The 18,304-nt window shown below is 36.5% G+C and overlaps 3 protein-coding genes across 6 annotated transcripts; 1 reads left to right on the top strand and 2 right to left on the bottom strand.

The window, feature by feature from the left end:
- The first annotated feature begins 1,636 nt into the window (after window positions 1-1,636).
- LOC147868942 (BTB/POZ domain-containing protein At2g46260-like) lies at window positions 1,637-5,347 on the top strand. Of its 2 annotated transcripts, XR_015530269.1 has the most exons (4): window positions 1,637-1,963; window positions 2,661-2,798; window positions 3,517-4,897; window positions 4,991-5,347. XR_015530269.1 is itself a non-coding variant. In XM_087325002.1 (3 exons), the coding sequence occupies exons 1-3, from the start codon at window positions 1,732-1,734 to the stop codon at window positions 4,632-4,634; spliced, it is 1,488 nt and encodes a 495-aa protein (XP_087181128.1). In that variant the 5' UTR covers window positions 1,637-1,731; the 3' UTR covers window positions 4,635-4,982. The 2 variants fall into 2 exon arrangements, 1 of the variants encoding a protein (XP_087181128.1); XM_087325002.1 differs by lacking the exon at window positions 4,991-5,347 and having other exon boundaries at window positions 3,517-4,982.
- A 1,683-nt stretch (window positions 5,348-7,030) lies between these two features.
- Window positions 7,031-10,108, bottom strand: LOC147868941 (uncharacterized). 3 transcript variants are annotated; one of them, XM_087324976.1, is made up of 4 exons: window positions 9,686-10,108; window positions 9,444-9,531; window positions 8,411-8,847; window positions 7,031-7,792 (listed from the first exon to the last, which is right to left on the bottom strand). In XM_087324976.1, the coding sequence occupies exons 2-4, from the start codon at window positions 9,496-9,498 to the stop codon at window positions 7,385-7,387; spliced, it is 900 nt and encodes a 299-aa protein (XP_087181102.1). In that variant the 5' UTR covers window positions 9,499-9,531; window positions 9,686-10,108; the 3' UTR covers window positions 7,031-7,384. The 3 variants fall into 3 exon arrangements, with proteins under 3 accessions (XP_087181102.1, XP_087181094.1, XP_087181112.1); XM_087324968.1 differs by having other exon boundaries at window positions 9,444-10,106; XM_087324986.1 differs by lacking the exon at window positions 9,444-9,531 and having other exon boundaries at window positions 9,686-10,104.
- Window positions 10,109-12,439: 2,331 nt separating this feature from the next.
- LOC147868940 (protein NUCLEAR FUSION DEFECTIVE 4-like) lies at window positions 12,440-17,339 on the bottom strand. The gene is made up of 14 exons (XM_087324956.1): window positions 17,146-17,339; window positions 16,757-16,966; window positions 16,516-16,560; window positions 16,337-16,404; window positions 15,698-15,782; window positions 15,420-15,590; window positions 15,298-15,348; window positions 15,117-15,200; window positions 14,783-15,045; window positions 14,619-14,685; window positions 14,121-14,206; window positions 13,606-13,709; window positions 13,359-13,488; window positions 12,440-12,986 (listed from the first exon to the last, which is right to left on the bottom strand). The coding sequence occupies exons 1-14, from the start codon at window positions 17,203-17,205 to the stop codon at window positions 12,722-12,724; spliced, it is 1,689 nt and encodes a 562-aa protein (XP_087181082.1). The 5' UTR covers window positions 17,206-17,339; the 3' UTR covers window positions 12,440-12,721.
- Between the last annotated feature and the right edge of the window lie 965 nt (window positions 17,340-18,304).

Genomic DNA, 18,304 nt, shown 5'->3' with positions numbered 1-18,304 from the left:
CAAGGGTGACTTATTTGTAGCTGCATGGGAATATTGAAAGCTTTGTCCAATCAAATGATCTAGAGTCGGTCATAATTAAGGCTAGAGAATGAAGCTAGATCCCCAACAATATTGTTTTATGTTCTCGACGCATTCAAATAGGTTATGTGGGTGACCACATAACTTGATATAGGATCATGTATATAAATCTTTAAGTGTAGGAGATATACTAAGAAGGGTGGTCATTAGTAATAAAATTAAAGGGATTAGTTGGCACATAATGAATGGTTGATTCATAAATATGAAAAACAAGGAGGATTGATGTTTTGCAATATAGTCTATGGTCTTGCAAAAAGTGAATTTCTAATGGAGGCTACCCAAGCTCCAAGAAATCTATTTTTCTCTATGTATGTGAGGGAATGAGATTTGAAGTCGTGATTGCTAATCGAGCATATACGTTGACTAATCATCGTCTCTTGTTGACAATGTCTCTTTCCAACCTTGATCTGGGGTTCCACAATATATATTAAGTTGTAGACTTTGCCTATATCTAACAGGAAATTGAATTACTCACATAGATCGTTGGGGTAATTGAATTGGGCCCTAAGCCACATCCTTTTGGCTCCAAGTTGATGTGTTCTTTTGGGTAGATAATGTTTTGTTCTAAATAAAGTTTCTAGATAATGTATTGTCCTCTCCACTTCAAGTTGTTGTCATTTGACTCCCTCCTCTCACTATGGGTGTCCTTCCATTGAACTTGAAATATATAGGTGTAGTGTGTACTTTGTACGAATGCAATGCTCTCACTCTAGGTGGATGCTCTCTTTGAACGAACATTCTGACACCAAGTATACACAATTATTTTTGGGCTAGATTCTATTGCAAGAAATATGTTGTTTTCTTTCAATGTTAGGGCTTGTTTTGAAACTATTCTAACGTTGGGAGTTTACTTTGTTGGCTTGCGAGTGAGTGTCGTGAACCAATTACTCGTACATTTTCTTCTTTGGTGTTGGTGTCTTTGCCTTGGCCATTTCTTTAATAAGCATGGGAACGAGAATACTTTCCTTCATTTTCACCAACTAGTAGTGCATTCAGGTCTTATGTTGGAATTTGGCCAATCACGTTGCTTGGCCTACCCTCAATCAAATCATTCAAGTGGACAATGCATCTCATGTGGTACTCCTCAGAGTCTGTTGATAGGTGCAAGTGTTTCCAATACATCAAAAGGTCGATTTGGGAGTTCATTTCCTAGCGTCAAGTGTTAGTAAGATGGATCACACTTTAAACCCTTAGATGAGTGGGTCGCGCCTAAGGTTGGCAAAAGTGTCACTCTAATCATGCCCAGGTATGAAGTCACGGTGTTCGGGTTTATTCAGGAAATTGGAGGATTTCTATTATGTATGTAAATTTGTAATAAGGTGGTGTTGGGGGAGAGAAGGTTTAGGGTTCCGGAAGTCTCGAGAGATGTCACGGGCGGGCGGCCGACCAAATTATTTGTTGTTGGGCCAATCCGTCCATTGTCGTTGGGCGGGCGCCATCATCCATCATTCATCAGCATACCATCATCATACCATCATCCTACCATCATCCATCATACCATCATCATACCATCATACCATCATCCATCATCATCATCATCATCATCATCATCATCAGATTCTCAGCAAAGAGAGGAGGAATTCAGAGAGGAAGATCAGACCCTGAGGAAGAAAAGCATCCACAGTCAAGTCTGTCTGTCAGAGTCGAACAGAGATGAGCAATTATGAGTTTGCTTTCAACAATCCCAAGTACGCAGACCGCAAGATCAGGTTCGTCATTCAAGAAGAAGAAGAAGAAGAAAAAAACTCAGAAGATGAAGAGGAAGAAGAAGAAGAAGAGGAGGAGGAGGAGGGGGAGGAGGAAGAAGAGGAAGACCTCAAACCTCAAAGCCTCGAACGAGCTCTCAAACGAAGAAGATGTAACTCCTGCGATAAATCTCTGTCAGGTAGATCCTTCCTCCTCTCTTCTCTTTCCTTTCTCTCCGTTTATTCCCTGTGATTCATTCTCATCCGTTAGGTTATTTATTTTATTGTCAGGTCTTGTAAAGATTTGTTAAATCTGTAGGAAATTCATCCTTGTCGTGTTATTTCTGTCGGATTTCATCATTTTCTCTTTCTTTCTTATCTTCGTAATCTTTTATAAGGTCCTTGGCTCAAGTACATTTTCCTGTAACGATTTGTTATACTATGGAATTTCATGTAAGCCCTTTCTTTCTCTTTCGTTTCTTCTTTTGTTCTTTAATCCCGTTCCTTTCAATAGTTTTTTTTAAAAAAATTTATCCGTTTTCTTGTAAAAGGTGGCCAAATCTGTAGGATTTCATATATTTTCTTTACTTTATCTTTCTGTCTTGTTTCGTTCATTTATTCATCCTCTTTCAATGAAAAGATCCTTCATTTCCTATGTAGGATCTCAACTATGAACTTTGTTATATCTATATTATTTTGCACCATTCCTTGCAAACTTTTGTTGTCTGTGTAGGATTTCATCCCATTTCCTGTAATTTTTCGTTATATCTGTAGCCTTTCATACGATCTCTTTGAAATATTTGGCATATCATTTTTTCTTTAAAAAAATTCTATGTCTTTACTTGTAAAGAGATGTTATTGTGGTAGTATTCATCCGTGTTCTAGTATTTTTTGCAGCACAAGAGGAAAGGGAGGAGATTCATGTCAATAGGATAATTCTGGGCAAAGAATCATTATATTTTCGAAGGATTTTCGATGGAGATTGTTTCAAAGAATGCTCAGAGAAGGTTATCGAGATTGCTCTCAGTCCAGAAGGTAGGAGCAATATTTTCTAGATTTTGGATGAAGGTTACCTGATTAAACAAAATGCCTTCAATCTGATCATTCTGATGTTAGATTAGGACCTTCATGCATAGTTTTATGCATTGAGAAATATTCGTATTAAATCTGACAAATTGGATGCGCTAAATTGGGAATTTCATGCTTGGTTTTCTGTGTTGAGCTTGATTGCAAACCATCTGGGTAGTCAATCCGTCCATTCTGATGTGTACGATTGGGGCTTTCACTTTGAGCTTGTTTTTAAGCCATAGATGTGACCCTTTGGATGTATTAGATTAGAGATTTCTTGTAGTTTTCTAAATGGAGCTTGATATAAACCATAGATGTCTTTCTTCTGGTTATTTTTATGTGTTAGATTGGGATTCATGCATCTACATTGCAGTTTTCAGTAGTGGCATTGTTTGTAAGCCATAGACACATTGTGATGTGTTAATGGATTTAATGGGCTTTCATATCCTGCCAATGGATTTTATGAAATAAGCTTTGGAGTACATCATGGATTTTATGAAATAAGTATGAAATATGACACATTCTGATGTGTGAGATTGGGGATTACATACAAATTTCCTGCAGTTTTCTGCATTGTGCTTGACATTCTATTGTTTCATTTGCTTTTATGGCATTCTTGGCCTTCATATACCTTTACTATCTTCTTCCTCACACAACAATGGCTTCTTTTGCTTTTTGTGCACAGAAAAAGAATCCTTTGTGGACCTCATCAAGTATATGTATACGAATAAACTAGAGGCACATACGGTGGAAGAGCTTTTGCACGTATGGGACCTATCACAGCGTTTCCTTGTAGAATCTTGTGGAACTCTTTGCCTTCAAAGGATGATATTGTTACCTCTTTCTCTGGAAAGTAGTTGTTACTTTCTTGATTCAGCAGCAGTAGTTAACCAAACAGAAGAATTCAAAGCTCTCGTGGCAAAAAGCATTGCTTTTCTAGCCAATCATTTCCGAGTCTCTCTGGTGATGAATGGAGAGATTTCGAGCCGATGGGAGAATTCAGAAGATCTCGCAAAATTGTCTTCAAATGTGTTGGAAACACTTCTGACCACTGATGATCTCCAAGTGGTATATGAGGATTCTGTCTATTATGCTGTGAGAACATGGATAAGAGCAAATTGCAAGGGAACACAAGATGAGAAGGAAGCATGGGATCGGTTTGGCCCTCTTATTAGGTGGCCAATGATTGAAATGTTCCGAATCAAGGCCCTTCTTGGTAAAATGGAATGCAATGCATTACATGGCTTGCTTCTTGAGGCTCTATTATATCATGCATCTACTGATGAAGAGAAAGAAGCAATGGAAATGACCAATATGAGTAACAATAACAGGTTTCGGAGACGTGGCCGACATGCGATGCCTGTAAAGTTCATTTCAGTAACCTCCCCAGTATGCCATGGCATGATTCTTTTTAGCATTTCTATCAAAGAATGGAAATGCTTGCAAGATTCGAGTGGGCCAGTGTTCACTGAGAGATTTATCATGGCTGGATGTGTTTTTATCTGGTTAGCTCAAGTAAGAACAATTAGCAGGAAAAGAGTGAGCATATTGCTTGTTGCTTTGGATACTCCCCCATCGTCTTTTCGAGTGTGGATATCGTTATCGATTTGGAATGCAGTGAGAAGTACCTATGTTTTAAGATATACTGGAGTTCATAGTGTGAGGAAGGATGTGAAGGAAAGGGTTGCAATGTGTTTGGACTGTTTCGGAAAAGATGTGGATGAAATTGTGAAAGATTGTGAGTTCATGCACAAGGATGCAACTTGGTTCAAAGCTGAAGTGCAAGTTTCTGAGGCTGAATAGCTACCGTTTTTAAGGTCAATTGTAATGTTGAAGAAATCAAAGACTATTTCTACACAAATACCCTAAAAGAATGTGCGAGATCATATCGTTATGTTCAACAGGATGGTGTCTTTCCTTGTAAAACACAAGGATGAAAGAGTTTACGGGTGAAATTTTGTAGCAATAGACCATGTGTATATTATAAGATATCTCCAAAGTTGTAAAGAAGAGGATAACAGATCAAATTTCACCTTAAATAGAGATTCACATGGGTGTCATAAGTGGTACAATTCTTGCCTTTCCTGACCTTTTCTCCTCAATCATTACTTGTAATAATAGTTATAGAACTTGATCTAACCTATTTGTTCACTTGACAGTAAGGAAGAACAAAAATGGAGGCTTTTGAGAGTGCACCTAGTGATGCTTTCCTGATGCATGTGTTTAAGGATGTTCATTCAGAGAGTAAGCTTTATACATTTGAAGCTTGTGAGAATAGCAGAGTAGCAACTCTTAGTAAATTGACGCGAATATCTTGTAGATGTAAAAGGGAAGGGCAAAATACCATAAATTAGACATTTGCGAGTATGTGCTTCAAAAATTATGTAAAGTAGAATAGCTGGTTGCATTGGTATATGGAAATATAATTCCTTGAATCTATGGAAACGGGAAAAACATTCATAAAAGAGAAACATGGACAGTAAGCCTAGCAGATAAATGAAAATAAAATTCATAGATGTGATTGGCTACCTTCCTGGTTGAAACTTGCAATAATTTCCTCATTAGTAAAGACAGCTATAGAGAGGCAAATAAGAACATAAAGATGGTGTGATCTAGCAATCTGTTTTTAATCCTCATTATTGTAAGGTCATAGAAGTAAATTAAGGAATGCTCGTCCTTAAAAACGTTAAAACAACATTTGGAATTCATTCACGAGCTGACATGTTGAACAATATTTGGATGTGCACATTGAGGAAAAGAAAAGGGCATGAGAACATAAGCTTGTGTATGTTTTATTAAGCCATATTGGAGGCGTTTCAAAGAACATAGAGAACAAACCAACGTAGCACTAAGTTTGTGTAATGTTGCAAATTGCATTGATACTCAATATTGAAAACATTACTGAGGAAATGCCAACTAGCTTGCAATCAGAAACCCCATGCTGAGTCAAGCAAGATGTGCCATCACATTGAAGTCCACACAACACATTGAAAATAAAAACTGGGCATTGGCTTTACGCTTTGAATAGAAAAAGAGAATATATGGCTAGGATATGAGAAACAAAAGAACATGTCATCATGGAATGACCCACATATTAGGACATTGGAAATAGTTTTTATGAGTTCCTAACAAGTTTTCAGGAACTAACAAGAGCAGAATCCTCAACCACATTAACAATGCTTTTTGCTCGTGTACTTGACCAGTGACCACATGCCAAACTCATGAAAGATCCAAACACTAGAATTAGGAAACAAGCATTATTTTTTTATTTTTGTTCTTCAGTTCAGAAATCCTAGCTACATGACTAGGGAGATTACCTTGTAACAATTGTTTAACTTGATCCCATGGCTCATTCTAGGTCCCCCCATTAACACCTAACTTCATTATACAATCTATCCTTCTCTCTTTATATACAGGCTAAAATTGCATGAAAATGGCTAGTCAAGATGTTAAATTGTCAACCTTTTCATTTGTTTAACGAGAACAATAATTTCTTGTTTACATATTACTTCCTCACACATATTCTTGATGCAAAAACCTTTTCTTTCTTTGTCTACTCAAGCCAAAAGTTTCTACCATGCCATGCCTATCACTTGTCCCTATGCTTTAAAGCCATCCCTACACCAAACGAAATGAGCAAGCCAAGGTTATCATCACGGGCATCACAGGGATTGTTATTATACGATAATCCAAGGATTGGTTGAGCTCATTTGACCTTTACCACTATAGACTCGAATTAATTGAGTCGTGTTGGATGTTCATAATAACTTGTAAAGGATCACTAAGAATGAGCACAATGCAGCGCATCAAGAAAAGAATATGAAAAATGGATTTGCACGTGGGCCACGTGGATTTGCAAGTGTAATAGGTTGAAAATACTTGTACAGAATTAGGGAATAGTTGTTACAACAAGATGGCAAGAATCATCTCTTATTCTCCACCGATTTGCAGGAATTAAATTCCCAAAAAAGTCAACAATTAGCAGACTTCATCATGCTAATAAATTTATAATAGTTTAAGCATAGAGCACCTTCTGGATAATTGACTCGAATAATACTGACTCAGACATTATGGGAATAACACGTTCAAAAACCTCTAGAAAATGTACAAGAGCTCATTATTGGAGCAAAATAAATCGTAAATTGTAATTACATTTTTATGTAAGTTATATATTTATATATATAAATATATAGAACACACCAAATAACAGCATACATATGCAGGATATACCTCCAAGTAATGCTACATCACAAGATTGAATTACATGGTAATAACAAGAGCTCAAAAAGCACTTCCTTAGTGTGATGCTCATGATTGTTGGTTGACAAAAACTATATATAGCCTAGAATCCACACTTTACAAATTTACCATTTTTCATTGCATGCAAGGTTACCAGCCGTCATCACAAGACGAAGACTCATGGTAGCTAGAATTGTCATTTGTACTTTTCATATTATAGCACATACGTAGATACATATTAAAATAAAAAGCTTATAATGGCTGCCATTATCATGGTCTTACTTGCACTCTACTCTATAGCTACCTTATAGACTCTAGAGATCCCCACTATCCGCTGCATATGAACCCGTGTGGTTGTTCATTGCCTCCCAGCATGAGATTGAGAAAGGGTCATCAACATTACTTAAATGTTGAAAAAACAACAACGGATACATCGCACATTCTTCCACAAAGAACATAGGTTCAGGTTCAAATTCCTCTTCAATGGGTGGATTGACAATCGCCACAATGACATCATGATGTGAAGCTGATTCACTTTGGCCCGAATCTCTTATGTCGCTAAAATCTTCTGATGATTTAGTAAGGGATGTAAGCTCCTTGGATCCACTCTCACTATCTGAGTCGAAATCGGGCAGTGATGTCAAGTTAACTCCTTGGTCATCAACTATTGTGACCGACATATGTTTCTTAGACGTCTCGAGCAAGGTTGTCAAGTGGGCAACCTAATGTTTTTGAAATTTCCATAAGCATAGAAAAATTTGAAAATAAAATAAGGAAACATACAAAGCAAGCCTTTAGCTCTTATTTCGATACTAGCAAACTCTTAGATCTTAGGTCCTTTTGCCTTTGGGAGGGTGCCAGACACAATAACTCTTCCATATTGGACAATAGAGATCTCTTCAAACTTCTTTATTGGGGAACATAGAAATATCTGGTTGAAAAAGATCAATGTAAAGTTTACTTGAACATATCAGCATAGGTAGGGTTGACCTCCAATTTAGAGAATCACATGGGCAGCATCAACTTATCCTATGAGTTTTGACACATTTTTTTCCATTGGTCCCTTCAGGTCATCAGTTGTCTCATATATGAAGGATTTGTCTAATAGACTTGATGATATTATGTCTTTCTTTCTATCTAGCAGATGTTTAGTTAATATACACCTGATGTTGGCTAAATATACATCTTTCTCTCTAGCTCACTCTAGATGTGATAGGATCAGCCCCGTCCTAATCCTACAGATCACAATCTGTTTAGGTCTCATCTCTTACCACATACTTACACAAAGAACCTGGTTTTTCCTTGAAACAAAAAAATGTTGTATGCCACAAGAGCCTTACCTTTGCTTGCAATTTTTGGTTTTCGGCAGCTATGGTATCCTTTTCTTTAGTCATTGCCACATTCTCTTTCATTAAAGTGTCATATTTCTCTTTCAAAACATCATAATCACGCTCCAGTTGTTTATTCTTCCAGCGAACACGGCGATTCTGGAACCAAATGGCCACTTGTCTGGGCCTCAATCCGAGTTGAGAAGCAATGAGAGCCTTCCGGTCAGGCTCAAGTTTAATGTCGGTGTTGAAGCTCGCCTCAAGGAACTTTACTTGTTCGACAGATAAGCGCCGCTTCTTCTCAGGTGGGGTTGATGATGAGAGTTCATCAACGAATTCATCGAAATCAAGGTCGAGATCGAGATCGAGATCTAGACCAAGGTCATCTTGGTCCATAAGTGGGACTGGGCGAGGGCGGCGACCATGATTATGGTGCTTTTGTGATCCACCTGCCAAAAAACAAAGAGATGCCACAAAATTTAAGCAAGTTAATATCATCATCATGAGAAAGAACAAAGCTATTAGATTAGTGGAATAGATACATCATCACTACACATAACAACAAAGCCATGGGGCTTAAAGGTTATAAATCCATCCACACATAGCAGCAAATCCATTGGGATTAAGGTTATAAATCCATCCGCATCATTATCTTGATAAAGCCATATGAATTATCCGCATCATCGACAATAAAGCCAGTGTGTTAGGCGCTGATACATCAAGATCACAACTACCTTGTCTATGTATACATGTATGTGTATATCCATACATACTAAACACATACACATAAAAACCATTTGTATAAGGACATATGTCTGTTCACTCATAAAAAACACTCATAGAGATAACCCCACCTTGTACATGCAAATATATGCATACATCCACATCTATTTAAAACATCTATTTATACACATACCACTACCTTGTATACAGATACATGCACGCGTATATCCATATACTTAGGACACCCATATGCATAAGATCACCATACACATAAAACTACCTTGTATATGTATGTATATATCCATATATAATATATAACCACCTTGCAATGAAGAGACTAGTCCTTGAGCAGAGTCCATGGTCAAACTCCATGCCATGGCTATGGTGAAAATTTAGATTCTTAACAAAATCTGTACAGCAAACAACAACCTTTCTACCTCCCTCTCTCACACACACACAATATACAAATCTACACATCACAAGGACCCATGATCCCAGAATTAAGGAAATAAAACATAATTAAGGGTTTATAGACAAGGAGAAGGAGGGAGGGAACAAGAGCACCTGAAGGATCAGAACTGTTATAGAAGGGAGGACTTGTTAAATGTACCAACAAGAAGGAGGAGGAGATGAAGATTTAGATATGAATTGGAACAAGAAGAAGAAGAAGAAGAAGAAGAAGTAAATGCGGCTTTGCTGCAGAGATGGATTTGATTAGCCATTTTAAACCCAATTGGGATTTCAAGGCAAAGAGCCATCACTTGGGACAGGATCAGAACGAAAGGGGGGGGCAGTGTGCGTCTCTCTTTCCGTTGGTGTGAGGGTTGGAAGAAGAAACACTTAGAAATAGAGTAAAGGGAAGAAGAGCATGCTGCATATGGCAGGCAGTAGAGAAGAAGATGATGATGAAGATGATGATGATGAAGATGAAACAGAGTAATTTGGGAGCATAGAGAGGGAGAGGGTGGAGGGATGAAGGAAGAATGGAGAGGTAAAAATAATAGGGAAAAAGGTCTCTGTTTCTCTCTCACTCTCTCTGTCCCTGTCCCTGTCTCTGTCTCTGCCTCTCTATCTCCCTTTTCTATGCCCACCATTCACAATATATTCCTAGTGCATTGATTCCAATCAATTGCTCATCATTACTGTGATGATTATCCTTAATTTGTCACGATTCTTCCCACAATGGGTCCCATGCACATCACTAGGGTTTAAGGTTTAGGGTTTAGGGTTATTTACATGTTTAGGGTTTACTATCTTCGGTTTGTGACTTCCTTAAGATAGATAATACGACTATGCACCACTCTCCACTCTCGATGGTTTAGGGTTTCAAGGTTTAGGGTCATTTAGATAGTTAGGGTTTACTATCTTCGGTTTGTGACTTCCTTAAGATAGATGATATGACTATGCACCACTCTCTCTACTCTCGATGGTTTAGGGTTTCAAGGTTTTAGGTCTTACAGTTCATAGTTTTAGGCTTGTATAAAACAATACTAGCTGATACCCCTCCCAATTTCCTCGATTGATGGCTTGGTGATTAAGGTTGTTTCAGGATTTTAGGTCTTCGATTTGAGGGTACTACTTGCTCGATTAGACTCTCAATTGGCTCAACTAGAGATAAAGAGATTTGTGATCATTATTGTAGGAATTGCATCCCATGCCTTAGGGGCTCATTGATGCACCATGATGGTGAATCATTGCTCCTAGATTAGGCCAGTTGGCCACCTCATTCATTATAGGGTGCTCGAATACATGTGATTATAATAGAGATCATGTATGCAATGCATTATATCATATGCCGAATCGTCAACGTTTCTTTTGTCATAGTCAGTCTTCACCTCGTGCTCAACAAAAGGGAGCAATAGGGAGAAAGTTATGTGTGTTTTTTCACCTTTTGTTCATGTGGGGCATTAAGGGAATATGATATAGGGAAACCATACCTAAATTTTCTTTCATGGCCCATTACAATATCCTCTGTGTAAAGCAATATCTTATGAGGAATTATTCTCCACTTTTAGTTTACCAAACCTTCATAAGTCCTTTTTAAAAAGCTTCACAAAGGTGAGGAAGCTATATTTTCTTGCTAAAGCTAGTAAGTTAACATTGATATAACTCAAATTTCCTTCGAAGTCCATCGCAATATCCTCTCTTTTGCAAACATGGCCTTTCAAGGAATTATTCCACGTTTCTGGGGTCACTTCATCCCTCCTAGAAAATGAACCTCACTAGTATTGAATGGTCTTGAGACTTTTTTAGTGAGTACGAGCATCTTTATTTTATTATCAATTCATTTATACCTTGCAAGCAAAATTGCTAGATTGTAACGACATTCTATGAAAACATGTGCTAAATCTCATAATTTTTTGGATAAATTTCCCAACAATCTCAAGTCCAACTTTTCAAGCTTATGGATTTTATTTCCTTTTATTCCTCAAGACAATAAACAAATTTAGCATTTCAAAATGTTATATAAGAAAAGCTTGATTTGAAGGCACACAAATGAATGTTTCAGAACTATTGGTAAATGTTCCAATGGCCATTCTAAACTGAATATCTTGTTTGATTCATAATAATAGAACACATCAACAAATAAGCCTTCATAAAATATGTTCTTTACAAGGTGAGTGTCCATGAGAAAGGCCTTTATTGAAACGCAATTGCTCGTTTCTCAACATATCCATATTGACCCAATGATTTTAGGCTTCCATATGAGTCATAAGTCACAGCCTTCAATTCTTTTCCTTTCTTGTGACATGGCTAAACTCTAGCATTGCATTAGGTGGCACTCTTATTTAAGCCTTTTACATTGGGGATGGATCCGACATTCAACAAACTAGCATGTTTTGTCCCCCACTCTGAGAAATGATCAATCCTAAGATACCAAATCCATTGTCTAAAGTTTCATTTGGATCGATATCTCCCTCTTTCCATATTTGATTTGTGATGTTGGTTTCCTTGACTTTAGAAATGTTCAAAATATGAACATAAACATTTTGACTTCTTCAAAACTACCTATTTGTACCAATAAAATCAAGATGTTATAGCATCATGTTTCAGTGGGACTTGATGTAATCACAACTTTCTTTTCGTCGAGAAAGAGTATGGAATTTATGTTCTCTACTATTTCAACAAACAATTCTTTTGATGTGATGCACTATTGTTCATTTTTATATAATGCATTACTTTCAGATTTCAGAGCAAACTTTCAGATAATCACTCTCTTGGTGAAAGAATGGACCATCTATATAGAGGCTATTTCCAATGTGAAATAACAATATGGGTGCCCAAAATGATCAAATTGATTCACACAAAAGAATTGAGGAATCTCAAAAGATCTGATATGTACATTCGATGCAAAATACTTTCCGTTACATAAAGTACATGCTTTCATAGTATGCACATCAATGTGCATGATTCTTCCCATTAAGAAACAAAGTTCCCAATGTGGAAACGCACATCCACAAATCTTTGAATGGTGAAGACGAATGAACAACATAAACCATGTGAGGTTCTTTTGAAGGATATCAATCCATGTTGGGTCTTTGGGAATTTCTGTTTAGCATTCAAAGAATATCAATAATAAATGCATAAGCAAACTAGACTTTATAGGATGTCATCAGCTTTGAATGCATGGCTAAATCTCTTGTACAATTTCTTGGTTCTATGTGTGAACCATAAGCATGCTATCACACCAACAAAGCATATAGATGCCAAAGAGAGCAATCCGAACTCGAAACATCTTCGTCCATAACATGCATTCTCCTCTACAACATCATCATGTTGCTGTTGATATTTGATGCTTTCTTTGTCATATAAATATCCTAGCACCTTTCCAGATAGAATATATGATCCAATTGTTGGCCCTAAACTGTTCATTTACAAAAACAAATCCCACTTCATATTATATTCATTATCGTGATGAAACACATCATATGAATAGGTTGGTTTTCTATTTTTCTCTTCATGGATCACATCATTTGGACAAACTGTTGTATTTTCTTCTTCATGGATCAAAATTATATGAATAGATTGTTTCTTGGGTCTCAATGAATGGATTGGTTATTGTTTTTCTCTTAATGGATCGCATCATATGAATAGATTGGCCAGGTAGTATTGCAACTCCTGCCACCCTATGGCTTATAGAGAAAATGATCAAACAACTATAATAAAACCGTGCTGATGGCTAAATTAATTTGACAAAGAAAAATAAAAAATAAAAAATAAAACCAAAAGCACACACCCAAGGAATTTGTAGAGTGTTGCAACTTGTCTCAACCCGAAGACCTCTGAAATAATGGTGGGGGCTAATGTCCAGTAGGATCCGTATGCTAGACCAGTTAGTGCCGATCCAATGAAGAGTAGGGAGGTAGCTGCATGGTTAAAGACATGCAAAAAAACTACATAAGATTTTGATATCATATTTCAAAAGGTTCCAAGTTATTATTGTGAAGGTGGTTCAAATCCCAGATTTCCATATATGTACTTACATCCAGTGGATAGCATAAGACAACAAATAGACATAGCTGTTTGAGACATAAGAAGACAAAGTGGTCTTGGATAGCCAGCTTTCATCATAAGATCAGATCCATACCTATATTATCAACAAAGAACATTGTATGTAATTGAAGTTTTGAAATATGTCCAACATTGTACGTATTTGAAGTTTTAAAATCCACTTAGATAGATACTTATGATCGATTACTGCAGTTTTATACTCCAACCATATTCCGGATTTCTTCAGAGGAACTTCATGGGCTTTAGCTTAATGTGAAGAATCGGGCATATTTACAGGCATCAACAATTGGGCAAAGCTTTGAAGTTTTGACACTGATTGGCTTCTAATTCCTTGTGCTAAATTTCTTTCAACAAAGGATTATTATGACTAGTTTCCATTCTGTCAAACATTGGAGCTTTGTACATATGACTTTCTATACAGAACACATATATCCGAAATGGAAAACAGCCAAGGATAATATTTTCCTGAATACTCAATTTTACATACCCTGAAGCAAGACGACCAAAGCAGCTCCATATGCTGATGATGCCCACAAACTCTTCTACCCCATCACTCTTCATAGCTTTGCCAATCTTTAGTCATACAATGGTTTGAGAACCTCTTATCAGAAGGTAGGAAATCAAGCGTTTTGATAATCAGTTACACAGCCCTACTAGATGAGGACAGAGTAATAAGGATAAACCATTATAGAATATGTACAATAGGGATAATTTGTTTGTTTATAGATGACCAGAAATTTATATGGATGAATAGAAATGCAATCGTGCATACTTGGTGAAGGTGATATATATTTTTTAATTTTATAGGATAAACGATCTATGCAAGGCTAGAGGATTAGAAAGAATCCTTTTGATCATAGATTAGTACAGAATTTTCGGAGAGAATGAATAAAAATAGTCCTTTATATCCTGATAGTTGAAAAGTTGGACAATTTTATTTTTTTTCTATTTTGTTATATATATACATATATAATAGAGTTTCAACCTGTGCAAAGTTGTTCATAATTGCTAGACCTGATCCAGCTCCACTTGAGACAACAATGGTGATCAGCCTATATGAACCAATAAGAAGCATTATTATTAGAACTTATAATCATTACATCCCTATGAATATATATATTATAGCATTGTAGATAAACAGAGAGATACCAAAAATTGATCCCTTGCAAACTCTCCCAAGTAGAAGGGTAAACAACATCTTCTTCTCCTTCCCTTTCTTCTCTTACTCCAGTTGCAAGTTCCAGAGGTGCATCAGGTCTCAAAAGAATTCCCTCCTCACCTAAGTCCAACTCTTTATCAGGATCAATTTTGAGAGCCCTTTTACCACCTTCAACAACATGGTGCAATGGAAATACTCTAGAAAGCATCCTTTCAAGACAAACTTGAAGACGATCAATTGGTTTACAGAAAAGCTGAATAAATCATCCAGAAGTAAGCATTAGTTCTCACTTGGCTACTAAGACAGATCAAGTGAAATACTTACAGGAACAAGCACCATTCCCACTAAAATAAGCAGCATTGACACCACAAAGAACTTCTCAGTTATGACATCAATATTGAAATTCTCCTGCACATCAATAGCTAAAAATGTGTAAGCATCGATAAAGCTATCACTAGTGTAAAAAGATGTTACAAATAAAGATTGTTTATCTCATCATAATCACCTCAATAGTCATAACTCCCATCAAAAAAACTCCGAGAATCACCACAAATACCTGGGATAAAACATAGGATCATATCCTAATTTGCCCGTTTTGGAAATCATAATAGTGGAAAGTATACTCACTGAAACCAAAGCAAAGCGCTGTGAGGCATCAGATTGACCAAATTCTTCCACATTATGAACATAAGGATAAGGTCGAATCAGAAAAGCGAGGCCACTATAGACCAAGCTTGGGACCAAAGTAATCAGCACCAAGAAATTTACAACTGTTGAACCCATAAAAGCTTTATACACCTTGACAGAGAGAATAAGGAAATCAGGGTGCATGATCAACAAGGCCTAAAATTCCTGTTTTGTATAGAAAGTTACTGGGCTAATCAACCACATTTAATACGTCTTACTATAACAAAAATTGCCGCACTTAGTCCCAATTGTGACTTGAGAAGACCGATTGCAGCACCTTTCTGATCTCCAAAGCTCTCCAAACTGTGAATTCGAACGCCAACATTATATAACAAGAGATTATCATACTAATTTTACAAATAAAGATGAAAATTTATTTGTAAAAAACCATAAAAATAAATTTTACAAATATCGTAATACGAAGCATTGTTTTTATATGCCCATTAGAATACGATAATTTACAGAAAAATGTATAAAATCTAATGCTTATGCTTTATATCTATAATCTTAAGTTAGTGGCTTCAAGTGTTACGTTTATTGTCAAAAAGTGTCATATATTTACATTTAAGGGATCACTACACTCACAAGTAATGTAAAACTTTTCTTGTAAAGAGGTGTTACAAAATCTTCAAATTGTACAAATCAAGGCTTACAAAGGAATTCTAACAAGGCACAAAATTTTCGATTCACTTGTAAAGAGCACCATATTTTTTATAACGTTAAGATCATTAGAGACCCACACTTAGCTGACAATTTTCTCCTAAAAAAACTCACTTTTAAATTTTGATTTTTCCATAGCATTGCCTTTTTTATAAGAGAGAAATTCTCAGAAAAGACGCAATATAGTTTTTCCCTACATTGTCATGATGCACGCTGTATCGATGAAAGCATCCCCACCTGTGCCCACAGCAGAGAAAAAGCAGAGCTGCCTTTCCAAGTAACATGAGATGAGAAAATATATGTTATCAACAAACCAGAAAACACTTAAAAACCTCAAAAGTTAATGGTAAATGTTGCGCGCAAAGTTTTGACATACCATCGGAAATGATGCTTTTATTCTTTTGGTAAGTGTGAGTAAGATCTGTAAAAAGGGGTAAAAGAAAAAAAATTCTAACATTCAGATATCTATTATGTGACTTGGATAACAGTACTTGTGAAGTGATACATTGTGGAACTTTGAAAGCAACAAAATGTGATGGGATTGCTCGGTAATTTCGAACTCAAAAAGTCCATACAAAGGAAGATAAGTGTGAAGTTTAATCTTCTAGCTCACAAACCACAATGTAGCCAGCAAAGTGCATAAAAGCACCAATGATCACTGAGACCCACGGAGGAAAGAGGAAATAGCTCAATCCTGAAAACAAGCCAAAAAGTGCACCAAAGTCCTTGGCAGCTCCGAGATCATCGGCACGTTCCTGTGAATAGTGAAGTTGTTTCTTAAGAAACTCACTATATACTGCAAATGTGTATGTCAATCCACTGCATCCCTATTACAAATACAAAAACGAAATGTATCAAGGGCTTCAGATAGCATTGTTAATATTAATAATATGTGTGTGTGTGATTAAATAAATAAATAAAAATCTTTGAATTACTTTTGACTGTTCAAAGAAAAGAAAAGCTCAACGATTGTCATGTGGCGAAGAACTCATTAGTCTAGACCTACCATCATTAACATGGCTGCTGAAAGTCCCATCCATCGATTGAGATGTCCCCAGGACCTCATTCTTGGATGTAAGAGTTTTGCTCTGTTTCTATGAAAACTAGATCTTTTACTTCATCATTGGCATGGTGAAGCTTTTTATGTCAAGCCATCCCTCTTGAAGTTATATACGCATATTATACTCTTTAACGTATACACTGCGAAAAGAAATAAAAAGAATCTCTCATTCTCTCACTCACTCTCTCTCCATTGACACTCTTCTTGAATTTTCTTTCAATGATTGCGAAAATGGAAATGAAGAAAACCCAAATCTGCAAAACAAAACAATGACGCACACACATACATAACACACAATATCAATTACGTGTGTGTGCATGTGTGCATATACTTCATTGAATGAGCGCCACACTTGAAAAAAAAAAACCCAACAAGAAAAGAGAGAAGCAGAGAGCTAATGAACTTAATTGGTAATTGATCATAAGATAAGAAAATTCATTCACATACCTTAAAATCTAACGCTCTACTCTGTTACAACTGACCCTTAAAAACAAAATCGTGGTAGAAGAAGACGGAACAAAGACGATTGCCACAAAGGTTGGATTGCGGGAATTCTTTTGATCCAGATCTGGTTAATCAGATTATTCAATTCGAAGAGACCACCATCATTTGTCAGAAGAGAGAATGTGAGATAATATCTCTTTTCACTCAATGACTTCTTCTCCTTCTTCTTCTTCTTCTTCTTCATTCCTCTCCTCTCAAGTCAAAAAAGAGCCTGACATTAATGAAACCCAAGGGAGGGTATTTGGGGAAATAGCAAAAACTTGGAGCACTTGGGGTCAAAGTGAAAAACTCAAATTAAAACATATCTCTCTGAGTTCCTCCTTTTGCATCAATTTAACTAAATCTCCATTTTCTTTTCATATAGCAATGGAAAGCAAAAACTAATAATAATTCAATGATAATTATAAAAATCCGCATGGAACACAAAGGCTCGAGAGTGGCCTTTGGAAATATATATAATAGAAACTCGGTTTTCCTCCCAAGGCTAAGTATAGTCAGGATAACAATTGTGGTGTGCTTATGGACATCTATAGGTGAACAAGTTCTCGACTTAAAAGGAGGAATAGAAACTCGGTTTTCTCTCCCGCGGCTAAGCATAGTC

Source organism: Azolla caroliniana, unplaced genomic scaffold (genome assembly GCF_043228905.1).
Source record: "Azolla caroliniana isolate FFs.n. ecotype wild unplaced genomic scaffold, voAzoCaro1.0.p SCAF_1, whole genome shotgun sequence".
NCBI classification, from domain to species: domain Eukaryota; kingdom Viridiplantae; phylum Streptophyta; class Polypodiopsida; order Salviniales; family Salviniaceae; genus Azolla; species Azolla caroliniana.
This window is presented reverse-complemented; position numbering and strand designations above follow the sequence as displayed.

Excerpts from the sequence above, each read along its gene's own strand:
- LOC147868942 (XM_087325002.1), top strand. The coding sequence starts at position 1,732 with ATGAGCAATTATGAGTTTGCTTTCAACAATCCCAAGTACGCAGACCGC. Across the intron at positions 1,964-2,660 it reads CTGCGATAAATCTCTGTCAG|CACAAGAGGAAAGGGAGGAG; the intron begins GTAGATCCTTCC and ends TATTTTTTGCAG. Across the intron at positions 2,799-3,516 it reads GATTGCTCTCAGTCCAGAAG|AAAAAGAATCCTTTGTGGAC; the intron begins GTAGGAGCAATA and ends TTTTGTGCACAG.
- LOC147868941 (XM_087324976.1), bottom strand. The coding sequence starts at position 9,498 with ATGGCATGGAGTTTGACCATGGACTCTGCTCAAGGACTAGTCTCTTCA. Across the intron at positions 8,848-9,443 it reads ACTAGTCTCTTCATTGCAAG|GTGGATCACAAAAGCACCAT; the intron begins GTGGTTATATAT and ends GTTTTTTGGCAG. Across the intron at positions 7,793-8,410 it reads ACCAAAAATTGCAAGCAAAG|GTTGCCCACTTGACAACCTT; the intron begins GTAAGGCTCTTG and ends CAAAAACATTAG.
- LOC147868940 (XM_087324956.1), bottom strand. The coding sequence starts at position 17,205 with ATGAGGTCCTGGGGACATCTCAATCGATGGATGGGACTTTCAGCAGCC. Across the intron at positions 16,967-17,145 it reads CAGCAGCCATGTTAATGATG|GGATGCAGTGGATTGACATA; the intron begins GTAGGTCTAGAC and ends TATTTGTAATAG. Across the intron at positions 14,207-14,618 it reads TTATGAACAACTTTGCACAG|ATTGGCAAAGCTATGAAGAG; the intron begins GTTGAAACTCTA and ends GTATGACTAAAG.